Genomic DNA, 25,778 nt, shown 5'->3' with positions numbered 1-25,778 from the left:
GGAATCTAGTGAGATAATGAAAAACATCATTCATCATCATCATCATCATCATCATCATCATCATCATCATCATCATGTTTCAAAAAGCTTGAGAGAGTAAGCATTGACAATTTAGCCTAACAATTTCCTCTGATTGTACAAAACGCTTTGAGACGTCTTTGGTTGTGATTTAGCGCTGTACCAATAAAGGCTGATTGATTGATTGATTTAATACCATTATTTATTTATTTATTTTTTGCTAATTTCATTTAAATTATCCTTATTTGGGAAAATAAATCCGGTATATTGGAAGCATTTTAGCCAATGATTTTTGGCTTTTTATTTTTTTAAGTAAAAAAACGAAAGACAAAATTATAAAATTCTCGCTTTTTGTAGTTTACATGTCATATTACATTCACTCACCTATAAATACAAAACGTGAATGATTTGTTACAAACTCGGTCGTTTTAATAATTTATTTAAATCAAAAACATCACGAACTTGAAAACAAATCTGATCAGTCACCGTATCATGGCACTGTATAGTCCACTCTATCTATCTATCTATCTATCTATCTATCTATCTATCTATCTATCTATCACATAAACATCTATCTATCTATCTATCTATCTATCACATAAACATCTATCTATCTATCTATCTATCAATCTATCTATCACATAAACGTCTATCTATCTATCTATCTATCTATCACATAAACGTCTATCTATCTATCTATCTATCTATCTATCTATCTATCACATAAACGGCGGCATGTAATCCTTTCATAATACACATCCATTAATTGTTTCCCCCTCACACATTTATATTTAAACATTCGATATACAAACATAAAAGTGCAGACAGTTTGTGTATATGTCAGAACACATTATACAAACATGATATATTTCAAGTCTCAACAGTAACGAACAAAAGAGAGGAAAAAATAACCGAAAAGAGGCACACAAAAAATAAAGAGAGTAAAATTTAAAATAAAAATAAGGCACAGCTTTCAGCTGAGGTATATTAATGACAGGTCGGTATTATCACTTTTCTTATTATGTATGAAATTCAATGTATTTGTGTACAACTTACATTCTACCAGAAATAATGGGAAAGTTTGGAGGGATTTGGAGAATCTTGCTGTGTGTAAATGAAATTTTCCAATAGCATGAGGTTGATTGCATAATACAAACATTTATTGTGGCATATAAATCTAGTAACAGTATATTTTTGGTGTGACAGTAGGTGTATGTCCTGTTTTTAAAATAAATATACTTTTTCAAAGTCTCTCCAGAATTTAGATGAAACTCATCCATGTTTGTATGCCTGAATCTTTGGGTAGTCTTGTCGTAATAGGACTTCCGAACCGACAGGTGGCAGAGCACTCCCCGTGCAGCACCCCCAAAACACGGAAGTTGTAACGCTCGGGGGTGAAAGTTCAATCCAGCAAAAACATGGTTGAACACGGGGATATCCGCGTGGTTCACCGAGGTGGCAGTAAACTAAACTTCAGGACGCCCGTCATCACTAATGACTCGAAGTGAGTGTTTATTTTTATTGACATTTTCTTCCGGTACTCAGTGGGATAGAACCACCGCACGTTTAATTAGCTACGAGCTGTTAGCTAACTCAACCGCTAGCCGCTGCTAGCAACATAAGGAGTGAGCTAGTGAGTTAGTGATGTTTTTTTCCCTCCTGCTTCTTCACCTCATTTCTGACACATCGCTAAATAAGTTCCCCCTTAGTTAAATGTGAGTTGTCTTTTATGTGAAACATCACAGGTTGCTGCTGTGCACCTCGGGAGATTGTGTCAAGGTTTACAGCACTTCCACCGAGGAGTGCATCCACAACCTGCAGGGACACACTGACCTGGTGACCGGAGTGCTCATCAAACCCACCAATCATCTGCAGGTACGCATTCATTAAAAAACCCAGGTTTGTTCGACAACTTCCAACATTTGACGTCGGCGTGAGCATCTTACTAAATTGAAAGATTCTTTGGGTTTATTAGACGCCACTATATTCAGACAAAAAAAACAAAAAAAAAACAAGTGTTGATGATAACGCTGTAAAGGCGTCATTATGTTGACGTTGAGACAACGGTTGCTGGTCATTTTCATGATCAATAAAGTCTTGTGTTAATCTACAGTATACACATTTAAAGGCCCAGTGTGTAAAAGTTGTCTTGCAGCACCATTTTTTTTTTTAAGGAAGCCCACCTGACCTACGTACAAATCGCGTCCTCAGGCAGGTTTTTCTTAAAAATTTACCACGCCGGATCTTAAATCAGGACGCTTGTCATCTTCAAGCGGCTGTCCTTGGTACCCACAGTGATGCGCTGTAGATAGTTGCCTCTGTTTAAATGTATCACCAGTCAAATCTTTTAATCCAGTCTTCCCTCTGTATGTGTGTACTGTGCAGGCTTATTCTTGCTCAATAGACGGCACCGTCAGGCTATGGGACTTCACAGACGGCATACTCATCAAGGTACAGCTCCTCCCAGTTGGCTGGTTCGATATCTCTCTGTACAGCCGGCACCTCTTGGGCCGTTTTTAGGTGTTGTTCAGTGCGCGATCTTGTTGTTTTCTTTCAGACCTACATCGTCGGACAGCCTGTTTACGGCATTTACGCGTCAGAGCACCACTTGGGCGTCATTTTCCTCATCATTCCCCTTGCAGGGGACAAAAGATCAGGTAGGGTCTTCGAGTACCTGTCATCATCCCTCTACAAAAAGTAATATAAATCAGGACTATCTATCACCCATAGCCCATTTTCAAAATTGAACGTTTTTAATTGCTATGCTGTTTCTTAATTGGGGTTCCTTATTTCACCTTGTCATGTAGCGGTGAGAATGAAAAAAAAAAAGGGTTTGGACACCATTGCGCTAAGAATCAGTCTGAAGTCTCCAAGTGCAGTTTTATTTCAGTGCAGTCGCCAATATTTACACACATTGCAAATCCCCAAGCCATTAATGCATTTATTTGGACGACTGCACAGAAGGCTCTGAAACCTTTGCGCTGTAATATGCCATGTGGCCACTAGGTGTCATCCTCTATTCACGAAATTTCAAATTCACACGAAGTTTACACTGCTGCCTTTTTTTTTCTTTTAGAAACTAGGTAAGGGGTCACTGGGTAAAATAAGAAATGGCTCTCTCTCTCTCCCCCCCCCTCTCTCTCTCCCCCTCTGTCTCTCGCCCTCTCTCCCACTCTCTCTCTCTCTCTCTCTCTCTCTCTCTCCCATCTCCCCCCCCCTCTCTCTCCCGCTCTCTCGCCCTCTCTCTCCCTCTCTCTCTCTCTCTCCCTACCTCCCTCTCTCTCTGCAGAGTTTTTCCAGCTGGTTGCTGTAAATCTGCCACAGAGCTCAGATCAACTGCTGGAAGCCCGGGAGCTCTCCGCTGTGCTCCGGGATGTCAGTTCGAACCCACTGGCAGTCGGCTTCGGCAGACAGGTTCACTCTCCAGCACCACCGTCACTAGATGTTGCACACACACAGGGAGATTTTAATAGCTTCCAAATCAAAAAAAAAAGGGGATGTGGGACATGACATTTCTAAACAAGTAAATGTGTATACACATTACCATTGAATTGAGTGGTGTAGTTTAGTTCGCTTACTAAAACGGTTTTTGAATAAGGATCCGTGTTGCATCGTGTTCAAATGTTCACGCAGGGGGAATTTATCGCGTCGGCCAAGTCGTTGCAGCTGGAGGTTTTCTTCTTCAGGAAGCAGAAGGCTCACAGGTGATGCATGAAGCCCACAGTGGCAGATTGTGGGTTTTCCCCTGCAGATTGTTTTTGTTGGCCTAATGTCCTTGTCTTGGTGTGGCATCAGGTTTTTCCTCAAGGAGGACAACAAGAAGGGAGCTAAGAACGCATTCACGTGCGTGGCCTGTCACCCGAAAGACGACTGCATCGCCACGGGACACGCAGACGGCAAGATCCGCTTATGGTCAGTCAAGGAATGACACATTTAAAAGAGCCAAATTGAAACTGAGACTTATAATCTCAAGGTGTGAAAGGTTCAGTTTGTACTATTTGGAGATTTTGAGAGGAAGCAGGGACCTCAAGTAGATTGCAGCGCTCTTTTACTCCCCTTCCCTCTCCTGAGTTTGTCAGTGAACTACAATACAGTGCGCACACAATTCTGGAAACCTTGTCTACCTTTTTCTTCTTCTTTTTCTTCTTTGTTGGTTTATTTGAGGACGTGAGTTTTCGCCCTAAATAACCAAAACTGAATCCGGCAGTTGGATTGTCCACACCAGGCTTCCCTAGAAACATGGCGGTGCAAAGATGGCAGCTAACCGGCTAGCTATTCTTCCATAGCCTCGAGCTACCAGAGCACATTGTCCCATTCCCCTGAATCTTTTCAGCCTGTCATGTAGCTTCCCTACAGTGTGATTGCGACAAAAGCTGCTGACGCCACCTGGTGGCCGCCCTTCCCAAGCGAAACGTTTCCTTTTGGCTCTCTGTCAGCCCGACTTCAGATTTGGAAAACTTGGATATTTTTAAAAGAAAACGAAAGCCTCACCTTTTCTCTTTAGCGTTTAACAAGGTTGTTATTGAAATTATTTTTATTTATTTATTTATTACTATTTTTATAATTATCTTTTTTTGGCACTCTGTCCGGTGTTTTATTGTTTAAAACCAAGAAAAATAGGGTTTTATCTTGGTTTTAAACCTAAAATTGAGTGTTGTGGGACGGCCTGTTGTAAGGCCGACGTTCACATTGAGAGACTAATGTGTCTTGTATGCCTGGCCCATTCCCACCTAGTGTAGGAAAGTAGTTAGACAGAAACTGACCAAAGAGCTCAAAAGGAAAAAAAAAAAAAAAAAAAAAGCTTTCACATAAAATGAAATTTCCTTTTCCTCTCTCTCTTTAACCTCTTTTTAATGTTTCACTTTTCCATGCTTTAACCTTCCCCCTTCCCCCTGTTGAGAAGCGCTTTGAGTCGCAATCACTGTATGAAATAAAGTTGATTGACAAAATTCCGTCGACGATCGGTGAGCCGAAACCCCTCCGCGGATGTCCAGCGTTGATCTCCGCGTGTGAGTTTTCACGTTGATCGACTGGTGTGTCCTTCCTCTGCCATCCTCTCAGGAGAAACTTCCACCAGAGGAAAGAGTACACGTACACAACCCTGCACTGGCACCACAGCCACGTCAACACCCTCTGCTTCACCCCAGAAGGTAGGTTCGTTTATTCTGAACCCCCCACCACCACCACCACCACCACCCTCTGTCCCCGCCCGCACGGCTCACTGGTGCCGCACCTGTCGCAGGGACCAACCTGCTGAGCGGAGGCATCGAGTCGGTGCTCGTCCAGTGGAAGTACAGCCAGGAGAGCCAGCGGGACTTCCTGCCCCGCCTGGGAGCCGCCATCACGCACGTCGCCGTCTCGCCGGACGGAGCGCTGTTCTGCACCTCGCACAGTGACAACAGTGAGCGAAAGACATTGACCCTTTAAAGCTCTGCCACCAACACGTGGAGATGCAGGTGGATCGCCTCGAGTTGGGGAAGCGTAGTGATGCACCGATAAGTTGGGATGCACCGATAAGTTGGGATGCACCGATACCACTTTTTTTTTTTTTTTACAGAATGAGTAGAGAGACTTTACATTTTGGTACTCACTGATACCAAGTACTCAACAAGGCCATTCCACATCATAGAATTACTGTGATTTTTTTTTTTTTTTTTTGCTCTGTTATTTGAACAGCATTCCTCAGCGTGTTTTTCTAGATCAAGATTTACTGCAGTACAAACACATTTTTTTTTTCCAACAATATCTTTATTTATTTTCAAACACAGTAATACGCAGTATAAAACAAGTACTCGAACGTCTTAAACCAAACCAAACCGAACTCACAAGACATAGCTGCAAAAAGGACAAAAGACTAAAAAAAAAAACGATCAAAAAATACCTATAGTAAATAAAGAAATGAAATTAATCAAATAAAAAGTAAATCTATAAAAAAAAAAAGGGAGAGAGAAAGAGGGAATAAATATACACAACCACCTTTACATTGATGTCGTTCACTATGTCTTACACGGAAAGAAGATGTAGGGGCGAGAAACTTTCCAAAGGGGCGCCACATATTCTCAAACATTGGTGTCTCACCCCTAATTGCTTATGTCATCTTTCCTAAGGGCAGAGTTGCTGTTAATTCTGAAAACCATCTGCCCTTCCTCGGTCTACCCACATCTTTCCAAGCCAACGCAATCACTCTGTTGGCCAAGAGCAGAGCGATGTCTAAAAATAATCCATGCTTCTTTCTGACGTTGCAGTTTGGGGGATAAAAACCCAAAAGAAAAAGTTTTTGGTTCTAAACAAACACAAATTTTACAAAATTGTCATATACATACACATACAAATGTCGTATATTTTAGCGGTATGAGTAGAGTACTCAACACTGGTCTCAGTACCGATACTCGAATGCTGTTATCGGCATCGGTGCGTTCCCACAAAACGTATTGGATAGAAGCAGTGTGTTGAGGAGTTCAGACTGAGTCTACACCTGCAGGGCTACTTTGCACAAGCTCTTAGGCGCCTATGTGGTTGTTACATCCCGCTCAGTGCCTCCAGCTTAATTTAAAATGCTAATTCTGAGGGTGGAGCGTCAAATGTAAAATGTAAAGTATGGACTGAATCATTTTCTTCCTGGCAGAGATCACCATCATCCAGAGCTGTGTGAAGGTGTCGGCCGTCATCCAGGGCCTGGTCAAAGGTCAGTGCGCACACCTGACTGGACAAGCACCATCGGTTCTTGGCTCAGACATTGTTTTTGCAGTAAATCGACCTGTTGGACAAAATAGTTCTAAATTCCCATTTCTATTATTGTTTCATTTTTTATTGTATTTTATTAATTATTATTACTGTTACCGTGTGTTTTGTTTTATTGTATTTGTTTGTAAACTGTCATCATTATTATTGTTATTATTATTATTATCATATTATTATCATATTATTATTATTATTATTATTATTATCATATCATTATTATTATTATTATTATTATTATTATTATTATTATTATTATTATTATTATTATTATCATCATTATTATTTTTATTATTATTATCATTATCATTATTATTATGGTGTTTGGCAGGGCAGAACAGTCGCGTGCATTCAAACATGTAAATGCTACAGTGGATTTTAGATGTATTCTGATGTTTCATCCACAAGTCAAACTTCCTTAACTTTATTGTTAGAAATGTATATAGTGCTGTTTTAATTATGACCCTTTATATGACATAATAAGGACACCGGTGTTGTGAGCAGTTTGACAGGAGGTTCTGGAATTGCATCTTTTACAAATAAAAGTATTGCAATTCTAATTTGCTGTCACAACTCAAAGACAGCTACTTAATTTGTTGCTTTGTGACACTTTAGGATTACAAAACATCGTTTTAATTCCTTTTGAATTGCTTTTAAAGGGGTTGGTTGACCATTTCTAAGACTACAGCTACAATTCCTTTATTTGTAACTGTGACACTTTCGGATGAGAAAAGATGTTTGAATTACTTTTAAAGATCATCCCTTAATTTAAAAAAAAATATATACATAATATACATATATATTAACTAGACAGTGAATCTACAGTCTACCTCTCACTTTTTCCCGTGCAACCTGTTATGAAGTTGAAAATTGTCATCACCCCCCCCCCCTCCCCCTCCGTTTTTGTTTGCAGGCGAAAGCGTCAAGACAGATTTGATGGTGGACCCTCGCAGCAGGTCCCTGGTGCTGAACGGAAAGCCGGGTCATCTGCAGTTTTACTCGCTCCAGAGAGACAAACTGCTCTACAACGTAAGCCTCAGCTGATTGCACCATTTCTCGCTGTCATGGAGTAGTTTGCCGTCAGGTCCGACGTGATGGCCGAGGGCAGATTTGTAATCTGAAGGTGTGAAAGGTTCAGTTTGTAGTATTTGGAGATTTTGAGAGGAAGCAGCGACCTCAAGTGGATTGCAGCACTGTTTTACTCACCCTCCCTCTCCTGAGTTTGCCAGTGAACTGCAATACACTGTGCATACAATCTTTGAAACCTCGTCTACCTTCTTCTTCGTTGGTTTATTTGAGAACGTAGGTTTTTGCCCTAAATAACCAAACTAAATCCGGCAGTTGGATTGTCCACACCAGGCTTCCCTAGAAACATGGCGGTGCAAAGATGGCAGCTAACCGGCTAGCTATTCTTCCATATCCTCGAGCTACCAGAGCACACCGGTGTGATTGCGACAAAAGCTAGCTAGCTTTCCGACACCTTCGGACGCCACCTGGTGGCCGCCCTTCCCAAGTGTTTCCTTTTGGCCCTCCGTCAGATGGACTTCAGATTTGGAAAAGGTTCCGCTTGGTGTCAAGGTTGTGTCCAACCAGCAGACACAAAGAAAAGTCTGAGCTCTGCCGCCGCCGCCACACGGCGCCCCCTCTCCCTCCCACGCGTTTATGCAACGGCCGTCCTGCAGCTGAAACAACACGAGCGTGGTCGACGTCCTTGAAGGGAGCTCCGCTGGCTCGGCCGCTTTTCTGTCTGTGTTTTTTTTTTTTTTTTTTTTTTTTGTAACGTCTGAGGCCTCTCTCCCCTCCACAGCTGGACATCGTGCAGCAGGAGTACATCCACGAGGCGGGCCTGAGCCAGTTCGAGGTGGTGAGAGCGGCCTTTGACGGCCCCGGGAACTGGCTGGCCACGGTGGAGCAGCGGCAGCAGAAGGACGCCGAGCTGGAGCTCAATCTGAAGCTGTGGGCCTTCGACCAGCAGACACAGAGGTGCGGGCCGCTAGTACACCCCCCCCCGCACCCCCCCGGCCACATCCGGCCCTCTGAGCGTCCCTGTCCAGCCCGCGTGAGGCCAGTCACGAATCCCGCGCTGTACCGGTCGATCGCCAAGGCCGTTTGGGTCGATCGCGTGGAGAGATTTGTATTGTTTTTAGTGGGGAGGCACCGGTACCACTTTTGACGGAACGACTACAAATACTTTCATATCAGTACTTTTTCAGTAGGCTGCTACACTTTATTGAATTACGTTGATTTTTTTCAAATTTTCCCACAGATGTTCTGTTATTTGAACAACATTCCTCAGCATGTTTCACTGCAGTACAAACACAGATTTAACCAAATTATACCAATTATATCGTATACATACATATTCAACTTGTATCGGCACATATTTCAAGAGTCCAAGTAGAGTACTCGACACTGGTAGCGGTACTGGTATGAGGTACCTCTAGTTTTTAGAGCTGTAACAGCGTAGTGTCCCAATTTGGTATCAATAAAGTACATCTATCTATCTATATCTATATCTTTCTAGCTATATCTATGTATGTATCTATCTATCTATAACTATATACTATATCTATCTATCTATATATATGTATCTATACAACTATTTATCTATATCTATCTAGCTATATCTATATCTATCTATCTGTCTCTATATATCTATCTAGCTATATCTATCTATATCTATGTATCTATACATCTATTTATCGATATCTATCTCTATGTCTATGTATCTATACGTCTATTTATCTATATCTATCTATCTATATGTCTGTATCTATACGTCTATCTATCTATGTATCTATACATCTTATCTATATCTATATATCTATCTATATATGTCTTTGTGTTTATCCCTCTCTCTCTCTCTCTCCCTCCCTCTGTGTCGTTGACAGTTTTGCGCTCAACACCACCGTCTCGGCCCCCCACGACGCCCAGATCGCAGACGTGCGATTCTGCCCGGCGGCGGCCGACAGCCAGACGGCGGTGCTGGTCTCCACCAGCGAGGAAGGCCACTTCAAAGCCTGGCAGCTGGTCCCGCCTGCCCAAGACCAGGGTGAGCCGTCTCACTTGCCCCCCGTCCTTTCCTCGTGGCTAAAGGAGTCAGTTTCAAGCGCCCGCCACAGCCAGGCTGTCGGCTCAAAGTGCTAGCTCGCGCTTTAGCCGCACGCTGCAACCAGAGGGCTAAATATGCCACGGAGCAAACGGAGAGCGTTTCAACAAATTTCATCCAGTTCTCCTGGTTCAGCAGACGTCACTGGTGCTTGGCCAGTGCAAGTCAGCGGTTTCTGCTGGCCGGCCAGCTTAATGATAAATGAAAATAAACTACGAGAAATGAAACTAGCCTTACGTTGCATTGCATGTTGAAGGGCTGGTTTTCTGAGCAGTGACGGAATTCTACCTTGCTCTGGTTAGTAGCGTTTACCTGGTTAGTAGCGTAGCAAGCTGCGCTAAGAAGTAAACAGAAGATCACTGCCGCTGGTAGTGCAGGGCAGCATTTCTCAACTGGTGGGCTTGGTGGGTAGTTTCTCCTCATCTTTTTAATGGGATTTTAAAAAAATATATATATATTCATAGGGAAAATGTTAGCCATTTATTTTGCAGCACACACAATAGGCTAGCATTTTTATTTTTTGTGGAACAAATTTGGGTTGCGACTGGAGTCCTGTGGGTAGGAAAGTTTATTCTAAGATTGTTTTAATAGCAGGAACCGTTGATTTGTGCTAGCCTAGGACCAGCTAACTCTGCTAAGCTGAGAGGATTGAATAAAACGTATTGCAGCGCTCTCAAATGAAATATAGCACAATTTGGCTAGCTTGGAAAAGGAGGTCCTGTGTCCAGAGTTCTAAACCATGTGAGAAGCTGGTTTGAATGAGCCGAGCCGGGTTGGTCCAAGAAGTTAGCGCCATGACTTTGCAGCTTTTTCGAGCTGGTGCCAGCCTCCGCCGCCTTGGCTAATTCCTGGCTAATCCCGTGTTCTCCCCCCCTACCCCCTCCCCCCCCTCCCTCTCATGTCCGCCTGGCAGACGAGGGTCCCTCCTGGTCGTGTGACTTCGTGGGCGCCTACCACGGCCTGGCGCCGGGCCGCTGCTGCTTCTCGGCCGACGGCTCCCTGCTGGCCGTGGCCTTCCAGGAGGTGGTGACCGTCTGGAGCACGGCCTCCTGGGAGCTCCTGACCACGCTGTCCCAGCCGCCCAAAGCCATCAGGTCAGAGCACGAGTCAGCGTTCAGTCCACGCTCGTAACACGTCTGAAGTGTCAACAGTAGGTGGCAGCACTTCCTCAAACCACACGGACGGGTCAAAGTAGCGATTTCCGACTAGCTTGCATTAATACGTTGCTGTGTTTTGGATTTTGAACGTCCTCCGCTGCCACTGACTCACTCGTTTTTCAATCATTTTAATTTAATTTATACAGTTGTGGTCTATCGCTGTCGCCATAGCGTGCAGAAGAAAAAGAACGAGGAAAAAAGTATTCAATAGTATCAAAGTAATTCTATAAAGTGCAATGGCCTTATTAAGTACTCGCTATCTGTGGTAGTGAGTACTAAAATGCAAGTAGTCGTTCTTTACTGGTTCTGTAAAAAGTGGTATTGATGCATCCTGAAAAAATACTAAAAGAAGAAAAAAAAAAGAGTTCCTAAACCTGCTTTAAAAAAAAGAAATGTTGAGGATTGGAAAAATTCCACACAAAAATCCAAATTCATTTCTTTCAATAAAGATGAAAGACGGTTCGTTTTTTTGTTTTGCAGCTGAAAATGATGGCTAATAATAATTGGTGCTCTGGAAGGGTGGGGGAAAAAAGAGGAACAAAACAGCCGGCTGTTTTCATTTTGTTGTTTTTCTTGCTATTTTGCAATCTTAGAAGTCTTTCGCACAAACTTCTTCTGCCCATCATGGGCACGAGTCCAAAGCATTCGTTCCTGGTGGACATAAAAAAAAAGGGGGGGGGGGGGGGGGGAGTTTCGTAATGTTGGCCCGGCCTCAGCAAGGTGGTTTCCTTACTTGAGGAGGTGTCGGAGCGGACAGCGAGGACGCAAAACAAAAAGAAACTGCTGCACAATTGCACAAAAAAAGAATTTTTTTTTTTTTTTTTTTTTTGCTCTCGTAACGATGAGTGAGTGACGTGAACTGAAAGCGCAAAGAGGCGCCTTTAGGAGAAATGAAAAGGCAGCCGCGGGTCAAAGCCCCGGGCCACGCTGACGCTCGGCTGTTTGGACAGGCGCTGCATTATGTAACCCCCACCTGTAGGGGGAGCGTGGTGCTGGGTCGGCTAACTGCTGGACCTCTGGTCCCACGGCGTCCGATGGCAGTCGTGGTCGACGAGTGTTGCTCACGGGGTGGAGGGACCGCAGCGACCGCACCGTTGGTTACCCATCATGCTTTGCGGTAGTGCAGAGGGCATCAGATAGACGGATGCGAGGAAATTAAGTTTCTGGACACCCTTGAAATTTCACTCCATCCCGATTACTGCCGTGGAATATCGGCTTGTTCGTTGTTTATAGGCCACAGTGAGACAACTAAGTTCCTGTGTTCGTGCACTCTGGGTGACTCGGAGAGTGGTTCTTGGCGCCAAACCACCAGGCAGGGCTGCAGCTAACGACTATTTCAATAGTCCGCCAGTCACCGACTATTGAAACGATTAGTCGGCTAATCGGATAATTATTAAATTTAGCGCGAGGCTGCTTTAATTATGTGGCAAATGATGATAAACGCATGAAAGATGGGTACTGAAATTAAAAAAACAACAACATTTTATTCAACTTCAAAGAAAGAATCAAAGAAGAAGCGATCCTGATTCATGGCCTGCTACTCACTGCAGCCGGTGCGCAGAACGGGTGGCGCAGTGGCATTGCCCTGAATGTAGTGAATGCAGTGCAATGAAGTGAGATGGCTCACTCCACTGGAGAAACCCCCCCCCCAAAAAAAGAAGAAAAAAAACACGTCTGGCGACAATTGTCGACAATGGAATTCGTTGTCGACTTTTCGTTGCCCGCGATTTTTGTCGACGAATCGTCGCAGCCCTCGCGCAAGGTGGCCAAAAACTTTTTTTTCCCCAACCACTGCGCAAGATTTTGTAGCGCATGTAACAGTAGGGCGGCACAAAGCTTGTTACGTCTCCTTGAATGTACGCTGGACGTACTGTTGAAAGTACTAGCTTGTCCTGAAGATATAAGGGTTTTTTTTTGTTTTTGGTCTTTTTGTTCCTTCGCTCGTCGGCGGAAGCAACTCGTCTTCCTCGCACAAGGCGGCCGTCGGTCAGCCAGACACCCAGACACCCAGTCACCCAGTCCAGTGTCTGGGCCGTTCGTGCCGTTGCTCGGCTGTTCCCATTTCAAGTCCCACACTCCCCGATACGGAACCCCCCCCCCCCCGCTGGCTAATCCTGTGAAATATGTGTGTGGTGTCAGGAGTGTGTGTGTGTGTGTGTGTGGGGGGGGGGGGGGTGAAGTCGTATTTTATGCCGGCAGAGAAATGTAAAGGACCCCCTCTCTTTGTTCTCCACCAGGGCTCTTTGTTTCGGCCGACTGAGCTGCTCCAAGTATCTGCTGGCCACGACGGCCGGCGGCCTGCTCTGCTGCTGGAACCTCCTCACCTGCTCCCGTAAGGCTGCGTGGCGCACAGGGGTCAAAAGAGATGTGAGGTTGTGGGGGAAGCCGTGGCTAACGCTGTACTGTGGTGTCCTCTGCAGTGGAGTGGAGCACCTCCATGGACGCCGGCCTGCTGCTGGCCGACCCGCTCTCCGAGAACGTGGCCGTCTTCTGCAGCGAGGACGGAGGAAGCAACCGTACGCCCCCGCCGCCGTCGCGACCGGTGTCTCGTGATTGCGTCGCCGGTTTTTCTCCGCCGGCCAAGATTAGCAGCAGTAGCATCGTGATTAGCGGACACTCGACGGGAACGAAGTGTGGAAGTGTGGAGGTTTGGAGGTTTGGCCACTGTGCTGCTTATCAGGGGAAACCGCCTCAACACGTTTCATCCAGTGCTTCTAGTTTTAGCAGTGCCATGGTGCTAAGGCTAGCGCAAGTCGATGGTTTCTGCTAGCCCGCCAATTAAAGCGATCTTTAAATTGTCTTTCTCAACCCCAGGGCTCCCGAAGCAGAATTCAAACCACTCCTTGTGCCGCATGGCGAGGGAAACTTGTCCCTCGCCATGCTATGTGCCACTGCCATAGCCAACTGCAAACTACCGAAAGTAGAACTACTGCTGCTGACACTCTAGTCCCTCAAAATTGTCATTTTATATTTAACAATGTTACATTTACATCGATATTCTACCTGACGTTACAATGTACCTACCTCAGGTGAACTGTGAGATTGTTTTTCTTGGCAGGCTAGCAGAAACCATTGACTTGCGCTAGCCTAGCACCAGCTAACTCTGCTGAACTAGAAGGACTGGATGAAATGTGTTAAAAATGGCCTCCACTGATAAACAGCACGTTAGCTAACTGGGCAATGAGGTCCTGTGTCCAAAATTCTGAGGCATCCCCGTAAGCACAAACTAATTTCAAAGTCTCCCAATATTTCAAATGGGATGACGGCATGAAACTCTGCTGAATGGAGTTTAAAGGAGGTGTACTGTGTTTTCTCACAGTTTAGGCTAATTGCAATGCTAATATTTGCAATAGAATTGTCCATAGAGTATGCTACAATGCTAGCGGTGTCACTCATGAGATGTTAAGCTATTAAGAAGTTACAGCCCCTGTGGTTAAAGAAACAAGAGTGGATTTAGACTTTAAAAAAAAAAACAGAAAGAATTTTGAAGCCTCTCTCTCTCCCTCTGGTCTTGATTTATTTATTTTTTTCCCCAGTGTTTGTCTTCAAGCCCAGCGAACCTCGGCCGCTCTTCTCCCAGAAGGCCGTGTGCTCGGGGACGGTGAGCCGCGCCGTCTTCGCCCCCCGGGACGAGACGCTGCAGAGCTGCGAGGAGAGCAGCCAGTGGCTCAACAGCTCGCAGCTGCACTTCTTCACCCCGCAAATGGTGACGCAAAGTTCCCCCGCGTGGCTCTCCTCCTCCTTCTTCTTCTTCTTCTTCTTCTTCAGCATTCCCAGGCTGGCGCTACATTGTGGTGTGACTCTTTGTTTTGCAGGACCTCATGACGTTCACCACCAAGGCCGAGGAGGACCGGCTAATTGCAGCCAGCAAACAGGTGCGGATTTCAACTCCTGGCCCGGGGTCAACGGGCAGGAAATGTTGGGCATCTATTCTGCAGGACACGCAGTTCAGTTCGATCATTTTAATTGTTTATTGACTAGATATGATAGAGAGTAGGCTAGCGTTTTTATGTTTGTAGAGTAAATTTGGGTCGCGACTTCATCATAAGGGGAAAAAAGTGGGTGCACCAGTTAAAAACCGTGTTGGTTTTTTCCCGCAATAAAAATCTTTTTTTCTCTCTGGTTTTCTTCCACTTAACCAGCTAACGATCGACAGCGGCGTCGCCATGACACCGATGTTCCACCTGCTGCTGGGGAAACATGGTCAGCAGCAGCAGCAGCAGCAGCAGCAGCAGGGAGTCCAGCAGGTGGCAGGTGGCAGGAGGGCTCAGCCACAGAGCTCCACGGCTGTCAGAGAGGTCGGTGACGCTCCACACGCACAACACACGAAGCCACACAGGCCAAGTGGCCCCGTTCCATTTATTATATTCCGTGTGTGTGTGTGTGTGTGTGTGTGTGTGTGTGTGTGTGTGTGTGTGTGTGTGTGTGTGTGTGTGTGTGTGTGTGTGTGTGTGTGTGTGTTATGTAGGGCTGGGCGATTATCGATTCCGATTCAATTTTTTTTTGGGGGGGGGGTGGGGGTAACAGAAGAAGTTTATTGCTAATTTTAAGATTTTAAGCGTCTGCACACAGCAATTCGTAGTCCTGCTTAAAAGTGAACCTGCGAAACCGACTATAGATTGGTCCTCATGTGCAGCCCACAAAGCAGCACACTGCTCCACTCTGGCTCGTGGTGTTTGCGAGGTGTTGAAATAAGTGTGTCGTGCTGCTAGCAGAGACCGCCTCCAGGCATACTTTGCAGCAGGTGGTGGTGGCGAGAGGGAAATTGATTTTACCGTTTTCCTTTTTTTAATATCGTCTTGACTAAAAAAAAAAATCATATTTCGATGTGATGTTCGCTACTGTGATCATTATGGATGCACCAATGCCAATATCAGTATCGGTACCAATACCAGTATCGGGTATCGATAACAATACCAGCATCGGGTATCTGTACCAATACCAGTTATAGAGTATCTGTACCAATACCAGTTATAGGGTATCTGTACCAATAACAGTATCGGGTATCTGTACCAATATCAGTATTGGGTATCTGTACCAATACCAGTTATAGGGTATCTGTACCAATACCAGTTATAGGGTATCTGTACCAATACCAGTTATAGGGTATCTGTACCAATAACAGTATCGGGTATCTGTACCAATACCAGTTATAGGGTATCTGTACCAATACCAGTTATAGGGTATCTGTACCAATACCAGTTATAGGGTATCTGTACCAATAACAGTATCGGGTATCTGTACCAATAACAGTATCGGGTATCTGTACCAATACCAGTTATAGGGTATCTGTACCAATACCAGTATAGGGTATCAGTAACAATACCACTATCGGGTATCTGTACCAATATCAGTATAGATTATCGGTACCAATACCGGGGTCGATTACTCTACTTGTACTACTAAGATACATACCGATACCACAACACTGTTGCATATGAATGTATATGACAGTTTCATAAAAGGTGTATTTGTACTGCAGTGAAACCTGCTGAGGAATGTTGTAATTCTATAATGTACTGGCCTTATGAAGCACTTTGTATCGGTGTGTGTGCTTTTCTGACCCAGTGAGGCACTGCATTAATATTTTTTATGTCCATTTCACCCCAAAGTTGCATCCTCAACCGTCACTCTCATCATCTTTTTTTTACATTAAATCTTTTTTGTTTGTGTGTGTGTGTGTGTGTGTATCCGCTTCTGCGACTATTCTAACTTTACTACGCAACAGCTTTGATTGAGCCCCTTGATCCGCTCCAGCAGACAGCCCAGGGGGGAGGTGCTTGCTAGCAGCGCGTCCAAGTTGCTTCAGCCGTTCAGAAGATAGTAGCACTTTAGGAATTTCTGCACATCAGCAGCATGATTTTCTAAGTGAATTATATGAAATGATTCCATTCAAGCCATGAATTCCAGTTTACAGCTTGTCTGTTCGCATGCACCCTAATGAAGGGGAGCTGATGACATTGCATGCAAAGCGTCCTGAGTTGTTGAATTCTCTGCACGTACCAGATCTTCCTGCCTGCTCAATTCGCTCGGGAGATTTCACCATTTCCGCCTCGGGTTTGTGACTATTGCCTGTTTACCCAATGCAAAGCCTCGCGTATCAATCTCAAGCTATTGTTTATTTATAACGATCAACATTTAGCAACCCTCATTGTGAGCACGCTTATCCTGACCACCTCATGTTTGTCTCTCCACTAATATGTGAATAATAGTCGTCTCAAGATTGTCCAGCGACTCAAAGCTTTGCAACTTTTGTTCTCATCTGTTTCCTTTTGGAAAAACACAGTTTACTTGAACTGCATGGCCGGAGTTTTGATCTATGACATCACGGAGCCGTGCGAATGACACCCAACAGCCTGAATGTTGTCATTGTTTCCGTCTCTGCACAGTTGAAACTGATCTCCGCCTCTTCGTTGTCGCTGTGCTGCCTTGCTAACGTATTCAAACCTTCCCGCCTCCCCCCAGCTGCTGCAGACCCCGGCCCACGTCCTGCCCTCCACCTCCTTCCTCTGCTGGACCTTCGCCCAGTCGCTGCTCATCTCGGTGGCAGGTGACAACGACAGGTCAGTGCGTGTGGTTATTTAAAAAAAAAAAAAAAAGGAAAGGAAGAAAGGCGGCGTTGTTCGCCGTTGAAAGTGGAAGAAAATGAGCTCGCTGGGTCACAGGGAGGATTGTGTCACGAGGCCGAAAACAAAACAGATCAGGAATTCTGGCTTCACATGACTCGATGACTTAGTGTGGCTGGGTGTATGAGTGGGGAGGAGGAGGAGGGGGGGGGGGATCAGATTCCCTGAAATCTGCGGAATTGTGTTTAAAATGAGAGGTTAAAAAGGTCAGATTTTCTGAAATTTGCAGAATCATGTTTAAAACGAGGGGGAAAAGGTCAGATTTTCTGAGATCTGCAGAATCATGTTTAAAATCAGGGGGGAAAATGGTTGGATTTTCTGAAATCTGCTGAATCATTTTTAAAATCAGGAAAAAAGGACAGATTTTCTTAAATCTGCTGAACCATGTTTAAAATTAGAGGAAAGAAAGGTCAGATTTTCTAAAATCTGCAGAGTCACGTTTAAAAGGGGGGGGGAGTCAAATTTTCTGAAATCTGCTGAATCATGTTTAAAATCAGGGGGGAGTCAGATTTTCTTAAATCTGCTGAACCATGTTTAAAATTAGAGGAAAGAAAGGTCAGATTTTCTAAAATCTGCAGAGTCACGTTTAAAAGGAGGGGGGGAAAAGTCAAATTTTCTGAAATCTGCTGAATCATGTTTAAAATCAGGGGGGGAGTCAGATTTTCTGAAATCCGCTGAATCATGTTTAAAATCGGAGGAAAAAATGGTTGGATTTTCTGAAATCTGCAGAATCACGCTCAGATTTTTTTTTGTCTTGCCGGTTCTGTCACCAGGGAGGAAAACAAAGTCGCCGAGGAGGAAATGGACAGCGAGAAAGAGGAAGATGAGTCCGAAGAGGAAGTGGAACCTGGCGTCACGAGGGCCGGCCAGGCTCCGGGGGAGGGGGAGCGGGAGCGGGAGGGGGGGGCAGGACCTCCCGGTCCCCCGGCGCTGACCAAGGCCGAGGCCAGGGAGCTGAGGAGGGTGAGGAGGCTGGACTACAGCTGGCTGCTCAGCGGCCCGCACCACTCCTGAACCACCCCCCCCCCCCCACACACACACACACACCCACACACACAGACTGGGACAAGCTAGGCAACCACTGTTCACACTCTATCGTCATCGGATCATTATCATTATTATTATTATTATTTTTTTAATAATGGTTTGGATTCATGACGATATCAAATCCATCAAGCCCCCCCCCCCCCCGCTAGCTTTTTAAAATAAATGTTTTTCACAAGGCGCAATTTCTATTGCTGTGGTCTTTTTCTTCCTTTTTCATGAATTAACCTCACAGTGAGTTCATTTCATCAACTATTGTTGAACATGCAAAGGTGCGTGTTTCTTGGAGTGTGGGAGGAAGCTGGAGAAGCACACAGACACTGGGAGATCATGCAAACCCAGGCCCGGGTGCTGTGAAAAGAAAAATCAAATTGCTGCAATATTGATCCCAACGTACGTTTTTGATTGAATTGTTTGATATTACAACAACTTTAAGGCTCGAGTGCAAAATGATCTTTGTTTTTTTTTTTCCACCTGCGAGTGAACCCCTATAATAGTTTCTCCAGCATATTTTCAAGCAAAAAAAAAAAGAAAAAAATGCTCTCTGGTTGTCTACTCTCACTTTATTATTTTCTTTTTTTTTTATTTAATTCATTTAAAATGGGTAAAATTCAGAGTTTGCTTTGGGAGGTCGGATAAACCCTGATTCTCGCACAGAAGAGACTGAAGTTACAATGACCCTGATCCCTGCCAACTGAAAAGTTTTAATCTCTTACGCAACCATTTGTAGCGTCCCATTTAACGAGCTTTTCTTTTCGCTGCTTTTACCTTTAACCCCCCTCCCCCCCCGGAGAACCCACTAAAGCGTTGAATTTTGATAGTTAAATGGGTCAAAATCCTGCTGTGCTTTGACGTGACTCGGCTCCTTGATTTTTCAGCCTCACCGTGTTTCGCAAGTTGCTGAGTCGTGGGTTATAAATGTCAACGTTTTGACCCGCCTTGACCTTTTATCGTCTTGTATAAGCGGCTGAACTTTGACGCGCAAGTTGGACGTGCTTGTGAGGCATCGATGTTGAAAGAGAAACGAGAATGCAGAGGTTACAGTGCAATTTTTTTTTTTTTTTTTTCTTTTTTTCTTTTTTTCTTTTCTTTTCTTGCCCAAATTGTCTTGTGCCTGGGGAACTTTGAGAAAGAAAAGCTCTCTCAGGGCTTTTTAAAGTCTCTCACAGTTGAGCAGGAGTAGTGAAACCAGTCAGCAGAGTCAGCGGGGGCGGGGGAGGGGGGGGGGTAAAAAAAATGAATTATATATTTTATCAGCTTTTTTCGCTTCTGTCCTGGCTCACGTGCTCGGCGCCGCAACGTCGTGCTCTCTTCTGAATTTCCACACTGCGCTGTGCCACCCTTATCAGGTTCAAAGTGGTTTATCTTTTCCCTTGATATCGACTGCAATATAAAGTTGGATATAAAAAAAAAAAAGATCTACATGTTCTTTCTATTAAACTTTGATTTATTGGAAATGCTGTTATCTACGTGCGCTGTATCCATAAAAAGCCCTGTGAAACGCTGCCTTGCGCAGCAACGCTGGGTTTCATTTTGAATTTTTTTTTTTGCGTCCCGGGTTCGTGGCGGCGCAGGGCCTTTGTGCGATCCATTTTCCCGATACCAGGAAATTGGGTTTTCAGCTTACCTGCCTGACTCCTGTGTGTGTGGGGAGGGACAAGGTGAGCTCAGAAGGTGGAGCTGTTGTCACTAACTGAGGAGATATCAGTATCAGTGCCCTGAGTTTTCTCTATACCAGGCTAGTAACAGACTATTGTGAGAAAACATTGCTTTTTTTATATATATATATATATACATTTTTTGGACCACTTGTATGTACACAAAATTAACCTTATGGATGCTCAGGTCTAGTTGTCCAGGAGGTCAATCTGCATCACTCGACTTCTGGCTCACCCACTGCCATGTTGTTGAACTCCCCTCAATAGTGTGGTAGTAGTATTGAACAAACGTTTGGGACCAAAACTGAAAAGGAAAAAGTGAAACCTCGGATGCACATCAGTGTGATGAAAATGAGACCGTCTAGGACGCGGTCATTTATCAAAACTCGATTAAAGGTCCAGTGTGCAAATCATTGGTAAAAAAAAAATGTAATATACTGTCCATGAACACATTAATAAAAGTGTGGAGTTACAGTACAGTAAATGTAACTTGGGTTTTCTACCCTTAGAATGGTTCTTATATGATAAGCCATAGGTCAAGGGTCTTGCTCCCAGTTAGCTGCCATTTTGCACCACCGTATTTCTAAGGAAGCCTGGTGTGGACAACCCAGCTGCCTGACAAGCGCAGTTCTTATTTAGGCGGAACACTCGCGTCTCCAAATAAGCCAACGAAGAAGAAGGTGGACGAGGTATCAAGGTTTTGTGCTGGCAGGCCACTGCAGTTCACTGGCAAGCTCTGGAGAGGCAGCGTACGGAGTCCCTGAGGGGACTTAAATGAAAGAGGGCTACAATCTAAAATGCAACCACTTGATGTCGATGTTTCTTCTTCGAAATCTCAAAATATCACACGCTTAACCTTTGTTATGGAAGCGCTCTTGTTATCTGCCGTTACACCCAGTCAGTGATCCGGACTCGCTGGTTGCAAGGCTGTAACCTCCCCAAAAAAAACAGCATGTTTGTTTGACTGGACAAACCGAGTGGTATCACTCCTTCACTGGACATGTTTTCCTTCAGCAGCATCATCTGTGTTTATCTGATGCCGCCGCTGAAATTCTTTTTGGAAGGCGTCCTTTTCGAGGAAACCAGGCAGGGGAGATCCAGGACAGTCTGACTCACCCTATCTCGCCTCTTATCCACGATGACGTGTGAGAAGTTCAACACCGGGAAGACGCTATCTCCATGTGCAGTTATCTGGAGACTTTGGACTTTTCCTTCCCATTCCCTTATATTACTAATGTACACCGATGCCTGATAAATAAGGATATACAGTATGAGATACTGTCAGGTTGTAAGCAGATCTCTGCAATCACCTGACTGCAAATGTTTGCAGCACGTTCAGGTATGGAGACACGGCCGAGTGACTCTACCTGAATTCAAACCAAGCACCAAAATGGACGAGACCGAGCACCAATCTTGGTCTCCGCTCTTCTCGGGGTATAAACGGGAAACTGCAGCTACAAATCACACATTCCAGGACTGCCCCTGTATTTGGCTCCGTCAATCTTCCTATCGTGCCTCCCTGTTGCTGCAGAGGAAAAGCAAAGTCACAGCATGACGCTGCCACCTCCATACTCCGCAGTGTGGATGGTGTGTTCCAGTTGACTTGCAGTGTTAGTTCAAAGCTAGAGTTTTTCTTTTTGCGCGCAAACCTAACCCCACTTTCAACTTCACCCCTGACCTGTCTGCCGTGCTCCCGGGTCTTCGTGCCATTTGTTCGCAAATTTTCCTCTGACGAACATTGGAGACCTTCCTGGAACAGCTGTGTGTATACTGAGTTGGGACGGCACACAGGTGAACTCTAAATACTAATTAGACGACTCCTGGAGCCAATTGTTTGCACTGGATTTTATCCGAGAGCGTCAGAGCGAAGAGGAATGTGAATACTTTTGCGTGCCACACTTTTCGTCTTTTTAGTCGTGATTTCCTTCCACTTCGCAGTCATCCCCCACGTAGCGATCCATCGCATTCAATTTGTGGTTACAATGTGAGAAAACGTTGCCAAATAAGCCAAGAGGTACGACTACTTGTGCGAGCCACAGTGTGACTTCAAATCACCCTGAACTGGTTTCTCCAACATGACAGTGAGTTCAATCTACTTAAATGGGCCGCGCAGTCACCAGATCCCAAACTCTATGAGGAATGTCTAGCACTTGACTAAATTTATCCCACAGAGATCTGAGGTTCTGCTCCGGAGGCAAACGAGATATCCAAGTGAACTTTACTTGAATTCAAAGTCTCCCACACATTTGACAAGAAGTGACCTGCCGTGGAAAGACTCCAGAGCCACCGTTGAGCATTCATCGGGTACTTGGCTTTGTAAGAAACGTTTCAAAGGTTCGACAGTACCACACTGCCATGCTCTGAAATGTACGTGCAGATCGGAGATACGGCGATGAAAAGTATGTCGTTTGGCGGTGGCGGGAACATCCATCTCACCAATTGCGGGAACAGTAAGAGCGCAGCTATAGCGCTGGAGAGGAAAGCTGATGACCGCCGCTCAAAACGTCTCATTCGTTTCCAAAACCACAGTTGAATTGCATCCTGGAGATCTTTCGCCTTCACCTTCTTCACCCTCCATCAAATCACTCTGAGAGTCATCCAATAGTAATCACCCACTCTCACTGTATTTATTGAGACTAATTACTTGAGATTATTCCTGAGTTTGTTTGTTGTTGTTTTTTTTTTTTTTTTACGTCTAAATACTAATTTGAACCTTGAATGTTGCACAATGAGCCGGGTCATATTTAGTCTTTTCAGTGGGCATTTTGAGTCCAAGATCATCCAGCTCAGCTTAAAGACACAAAGGTTAACGCCAGCTGCCTAAAAGAAAGGGATTCCAGGAAGGAGAGAATTGGCAGCTAACTTGTTGTGTGACCTTAAAGCGCAGGTCTCAACCACCCACCCAGCAGCCTCAGCCAACCGCCCACGCTGGAAGAAAAAAAAAAAAAAAAAAATCTGCCGACATAACACAGAGATTTGCGCAGCTTTACTCACGTGGTTGCTACGACTCCTATTCTCTCCGGGCACTTTGCTTTGCTACCCATGAGGGCCATTTCCCCTCACCGTCCCCCATTAGATAACAAACACGCGTCACTAACGCACAAAAACACAGCAGATTGAGAAGGTTTTCCTTTATTTCAGAGACGTCATGCAACAAAAAGCTGTACCGCCCTCGTATTCACTGGAGTGCAATCATTACAAAATATTGATTCTATGTGATTTGAAGTTCTTCTGCATATTGAAACTACATATATATAACACTGATATGTGTATATACAAGAATATATTGTCCGATTGAAGCAGTATGATACAGATGCACTCAAAGAATTTACACACAAATTCTTTATGAACCCTCAATTTGACACAAAATGTTAATACTAGATATATATATATATATATGTATATAAAATGTAAATAAAAAACAGCATGACAACAGTGTACACAATATACATTTTCCCCCAATTTTCCAATTGTGTATTTCAGTATTAACCCACGAGCAAATGATATTTACATTAACATTTAATGGCCAGGGGTGATTTTTTTTTTTTTTTTTTTTTCCTCCAGATTCAGCAAAGCACAGCGCCAGGAGAGCTTGAAACATGGAAAGTTGAGCTCCGCCACAGACATCCTGAGCCGACACAACCAGCTCTCACGGAACTGTGCTGCCTGAGAAGTGGCCCTTTGTTCACCCACATCTGCTGTGGCTGTTTCTGAATCCAACCTAAATATTTCTCTCTCACCAATTACCAAAAAAAAAAAAAAAAAAAACCCTGGCTGAGACTAGAGGGGTTTTTTTTTTCTTTTTTTTTCTTTCTTTCTTACATGAGCAGGACAGAGACTACGTGTGTGCGTTCAACAGCTGTCAAGGCAAAAAAATTTACAAGTAAGGTGACAGGAAGCGCTGAAGGTCCCAGTGTGGAGGAGCTGTGATGGCTTTGTTGTCTGACTGCATGGGAAAGCTTATACGTGGGCAAGATGAAAGACTGCTGCTGAAAACTGCTACTAAGTGCTATTGCTTTGCTACCTCTGCTATGGCCAGTAGCTTACCGTGTACGCTACAGTCGTATGCTAAGTAACTGACGTTTGTCTTTTCCGGATTGCTGCGTTTTAAGGATTTACTTATTTTCACATAAGTACGACGGTGTTGTCAAACTGGTGAAAAATATTGCCGTTTTTCTGTTGAGATTCACTGGCTTCGCGCGAACTGCAAGAATTTCAACTTGTGGTCAGTCCAGAGTCAGTTGGCCGTCTGAAGTAGTAACCTGAGATGCGGCGTGAGTTGCTGACCCAAGATTTCTGGCGGAGGTTTTTCGGAGGAAATGGGCGTTTTAAGGTGTGAGCGCCCGTTTCCCGTAAGAGCGTCGACTGCATTTGCGCCATTTCCTCACCACCGTTACATTATGTGCCTTCAACATTCTCCTCATCCACACCCGGACCGAACGGAGGATCATTAGTGATTAATATAAAATCACGCCAGGGGTGAGGATTTGGGTCTTCTTGTGCAAAAAAAATAATAATAATAATAATGATAATGATAAAAATCGATCAATCGCCTGATCACGCGTTTAGGTGTAATAACAGACTTCAATCACTTAAAGTGCCGGTGTAACAATCGAGAAATAATCAGGGAGAGCATAAGGATCAAAAGAGGACGAGAACATGGATGTAAACTAGTGGCAAAGGAAAAGAAGGAGCCTCCGATGTGGTTAGAGATATTCTAAAAAGCCGTTAGTCAACCTAAGCGTCTGCTGTCTCCTGATGTGTAAAAAAATATATTTGGAATGCTTCAGGCAGAGAACAGGTTTCCCTCACTTCCTTTTGTGCCACGTACAGTATGGACTTGGGACGCACTTTGGTAACTGAGAGAGATGTATCGACGAGGGTGCATAGGAGCCGTCATGTCTTCTTGTATGGCACAGACGCTGAGCGCGCGACAATACTGATGACGTAGCAAAAAAACCCAAAAAAACAAACAAACGGAAAATAAAAAGAGCACCGTCGGCTTTTTTTTTTTTCCTGAATAAATACGGTTAGTTGCATTAACCAGACTGGATCCCAGTTTTGCGTTTGGTTGAGTAAAAAAAACAGAAAACAGAAAAAAAAAAAAGAAGTGATCCTGCCTTTTCACGCAACCTGCTTAGCGAGCCGGCGAAAGACAGTGGACCACTGGAGAGGAGGGGAGCTGACAGGAAGCTAGCTGCTAGCACCAACGAGGCTCCCTCCATCTCCATTTCCTGCAAGACTTCTCCTTCATTTGGACTGAAGCAGAAAAAGAAGAGAAAGTGTGCCCTGGCTTAGCGTTTTGGCGGCTGGATGCCGGCTGCTAGAAGGAGAGCACCCCCCCCCCCCCCACCCTCATCCCCCCCCCGCAGCACCTGATCCGTCTCACTCCTTTGACACCGCCCCCTAGAAGCTGCGTTTCAAAGGG

General features: G+C 44.6%; 1 protein-coding gene across 1 annotated transcript; it reads left to right on the top strand.

Annotated features, from left to right (window-relative positions):
* Window positions 1-1,366: 1,366 nt before the first annotated feature.
* wdr75 (WD repeat domain 75) lies at window positions 1,367-18,843 on the top strand. Its single transcript, XM_076030572.1, has 21 exons — window positions 1,367-1,522; window positions 1,764-1,893; window positions 2,404-2,469; window positions 2,576-2,675; window positions 3,308-3,432; window positions 3,652-3,722; window positions 3,814-3,930; window positions 5,080-5,168; window positions 5,261-5,419; window positions 6,644-6,703; window positions 7,670-7,785; window positions 8,564-8,739; window positions 9,648-9,808; window positions 10,779-10,959; window positions 13,260-13,354; window positions 13,443-13,538; window positions 14,559-14,728; window positions 14,838-14,897; window positions 15,165-15,320; window positions 17,488-17,585; window positions 18,422-18,843. Exons 1-21 carry the CDS (start codon window positions 1,437-1,439, stop codon window positions 18,660-18,662), a joined length of 2,553 nt encoding a protein of 850 aa, XP_075886687.1. The 5' UTR covers window positions 1,367-1,436; the 3' UTR covers window positions 18,663-18,843.
* The last annotated feature ends 6,935 nt before the right edge of the window (window positions 18,844-25,778 follow it).

The sequence above is a fragment of the Nelusetta ayraudi genome, unplaced genomic scaffold, assembly GCF_046127955.1.
Source record: "Nelusetta ayraudi isolate G7.1 ecotype Tasmania unplaced genomic scaffold, CSIRO-AGI_Nayr_v1 ptg000028l, whole genome shotgun sequence".
NCBI lineage: Eukaryota > Metazoa > Chordata > Actinopteri > Tetraodontiformes > Monacanthidae > Nelusetta > Nelusetta ayraudi.
Note: the sequence above shows the minus strand (reverse complement) of the source record. Positions and strands in the feature narration are given on the sequence as shown.

Excerpts from the sequence above, each read along its gene's own strand:
- wdr75 (XM_076030572.1), top strand. The coding sequence starts at position 1,437 with ATGGTTGAACACGGGGATATCCGCGTGGTTCACCGAGGTGGCAGTAAA. Across the intron at positions 2,676-3,307 it reads TGCAGGGGACAAAAGATCAG|AGTTTTTCCAGCTGGTTGCT; the intron begins GTAGGGTCTTCG and ends CTCTCTCTGCAG. Across the intron at positions 14,898-15,164 it reads TAATTGCAGCCAGCAAACAG|CTAACGATCGACAGCGGCGT; the intron begins GTGCGGATTTCA and ends CCACTTAACCAG.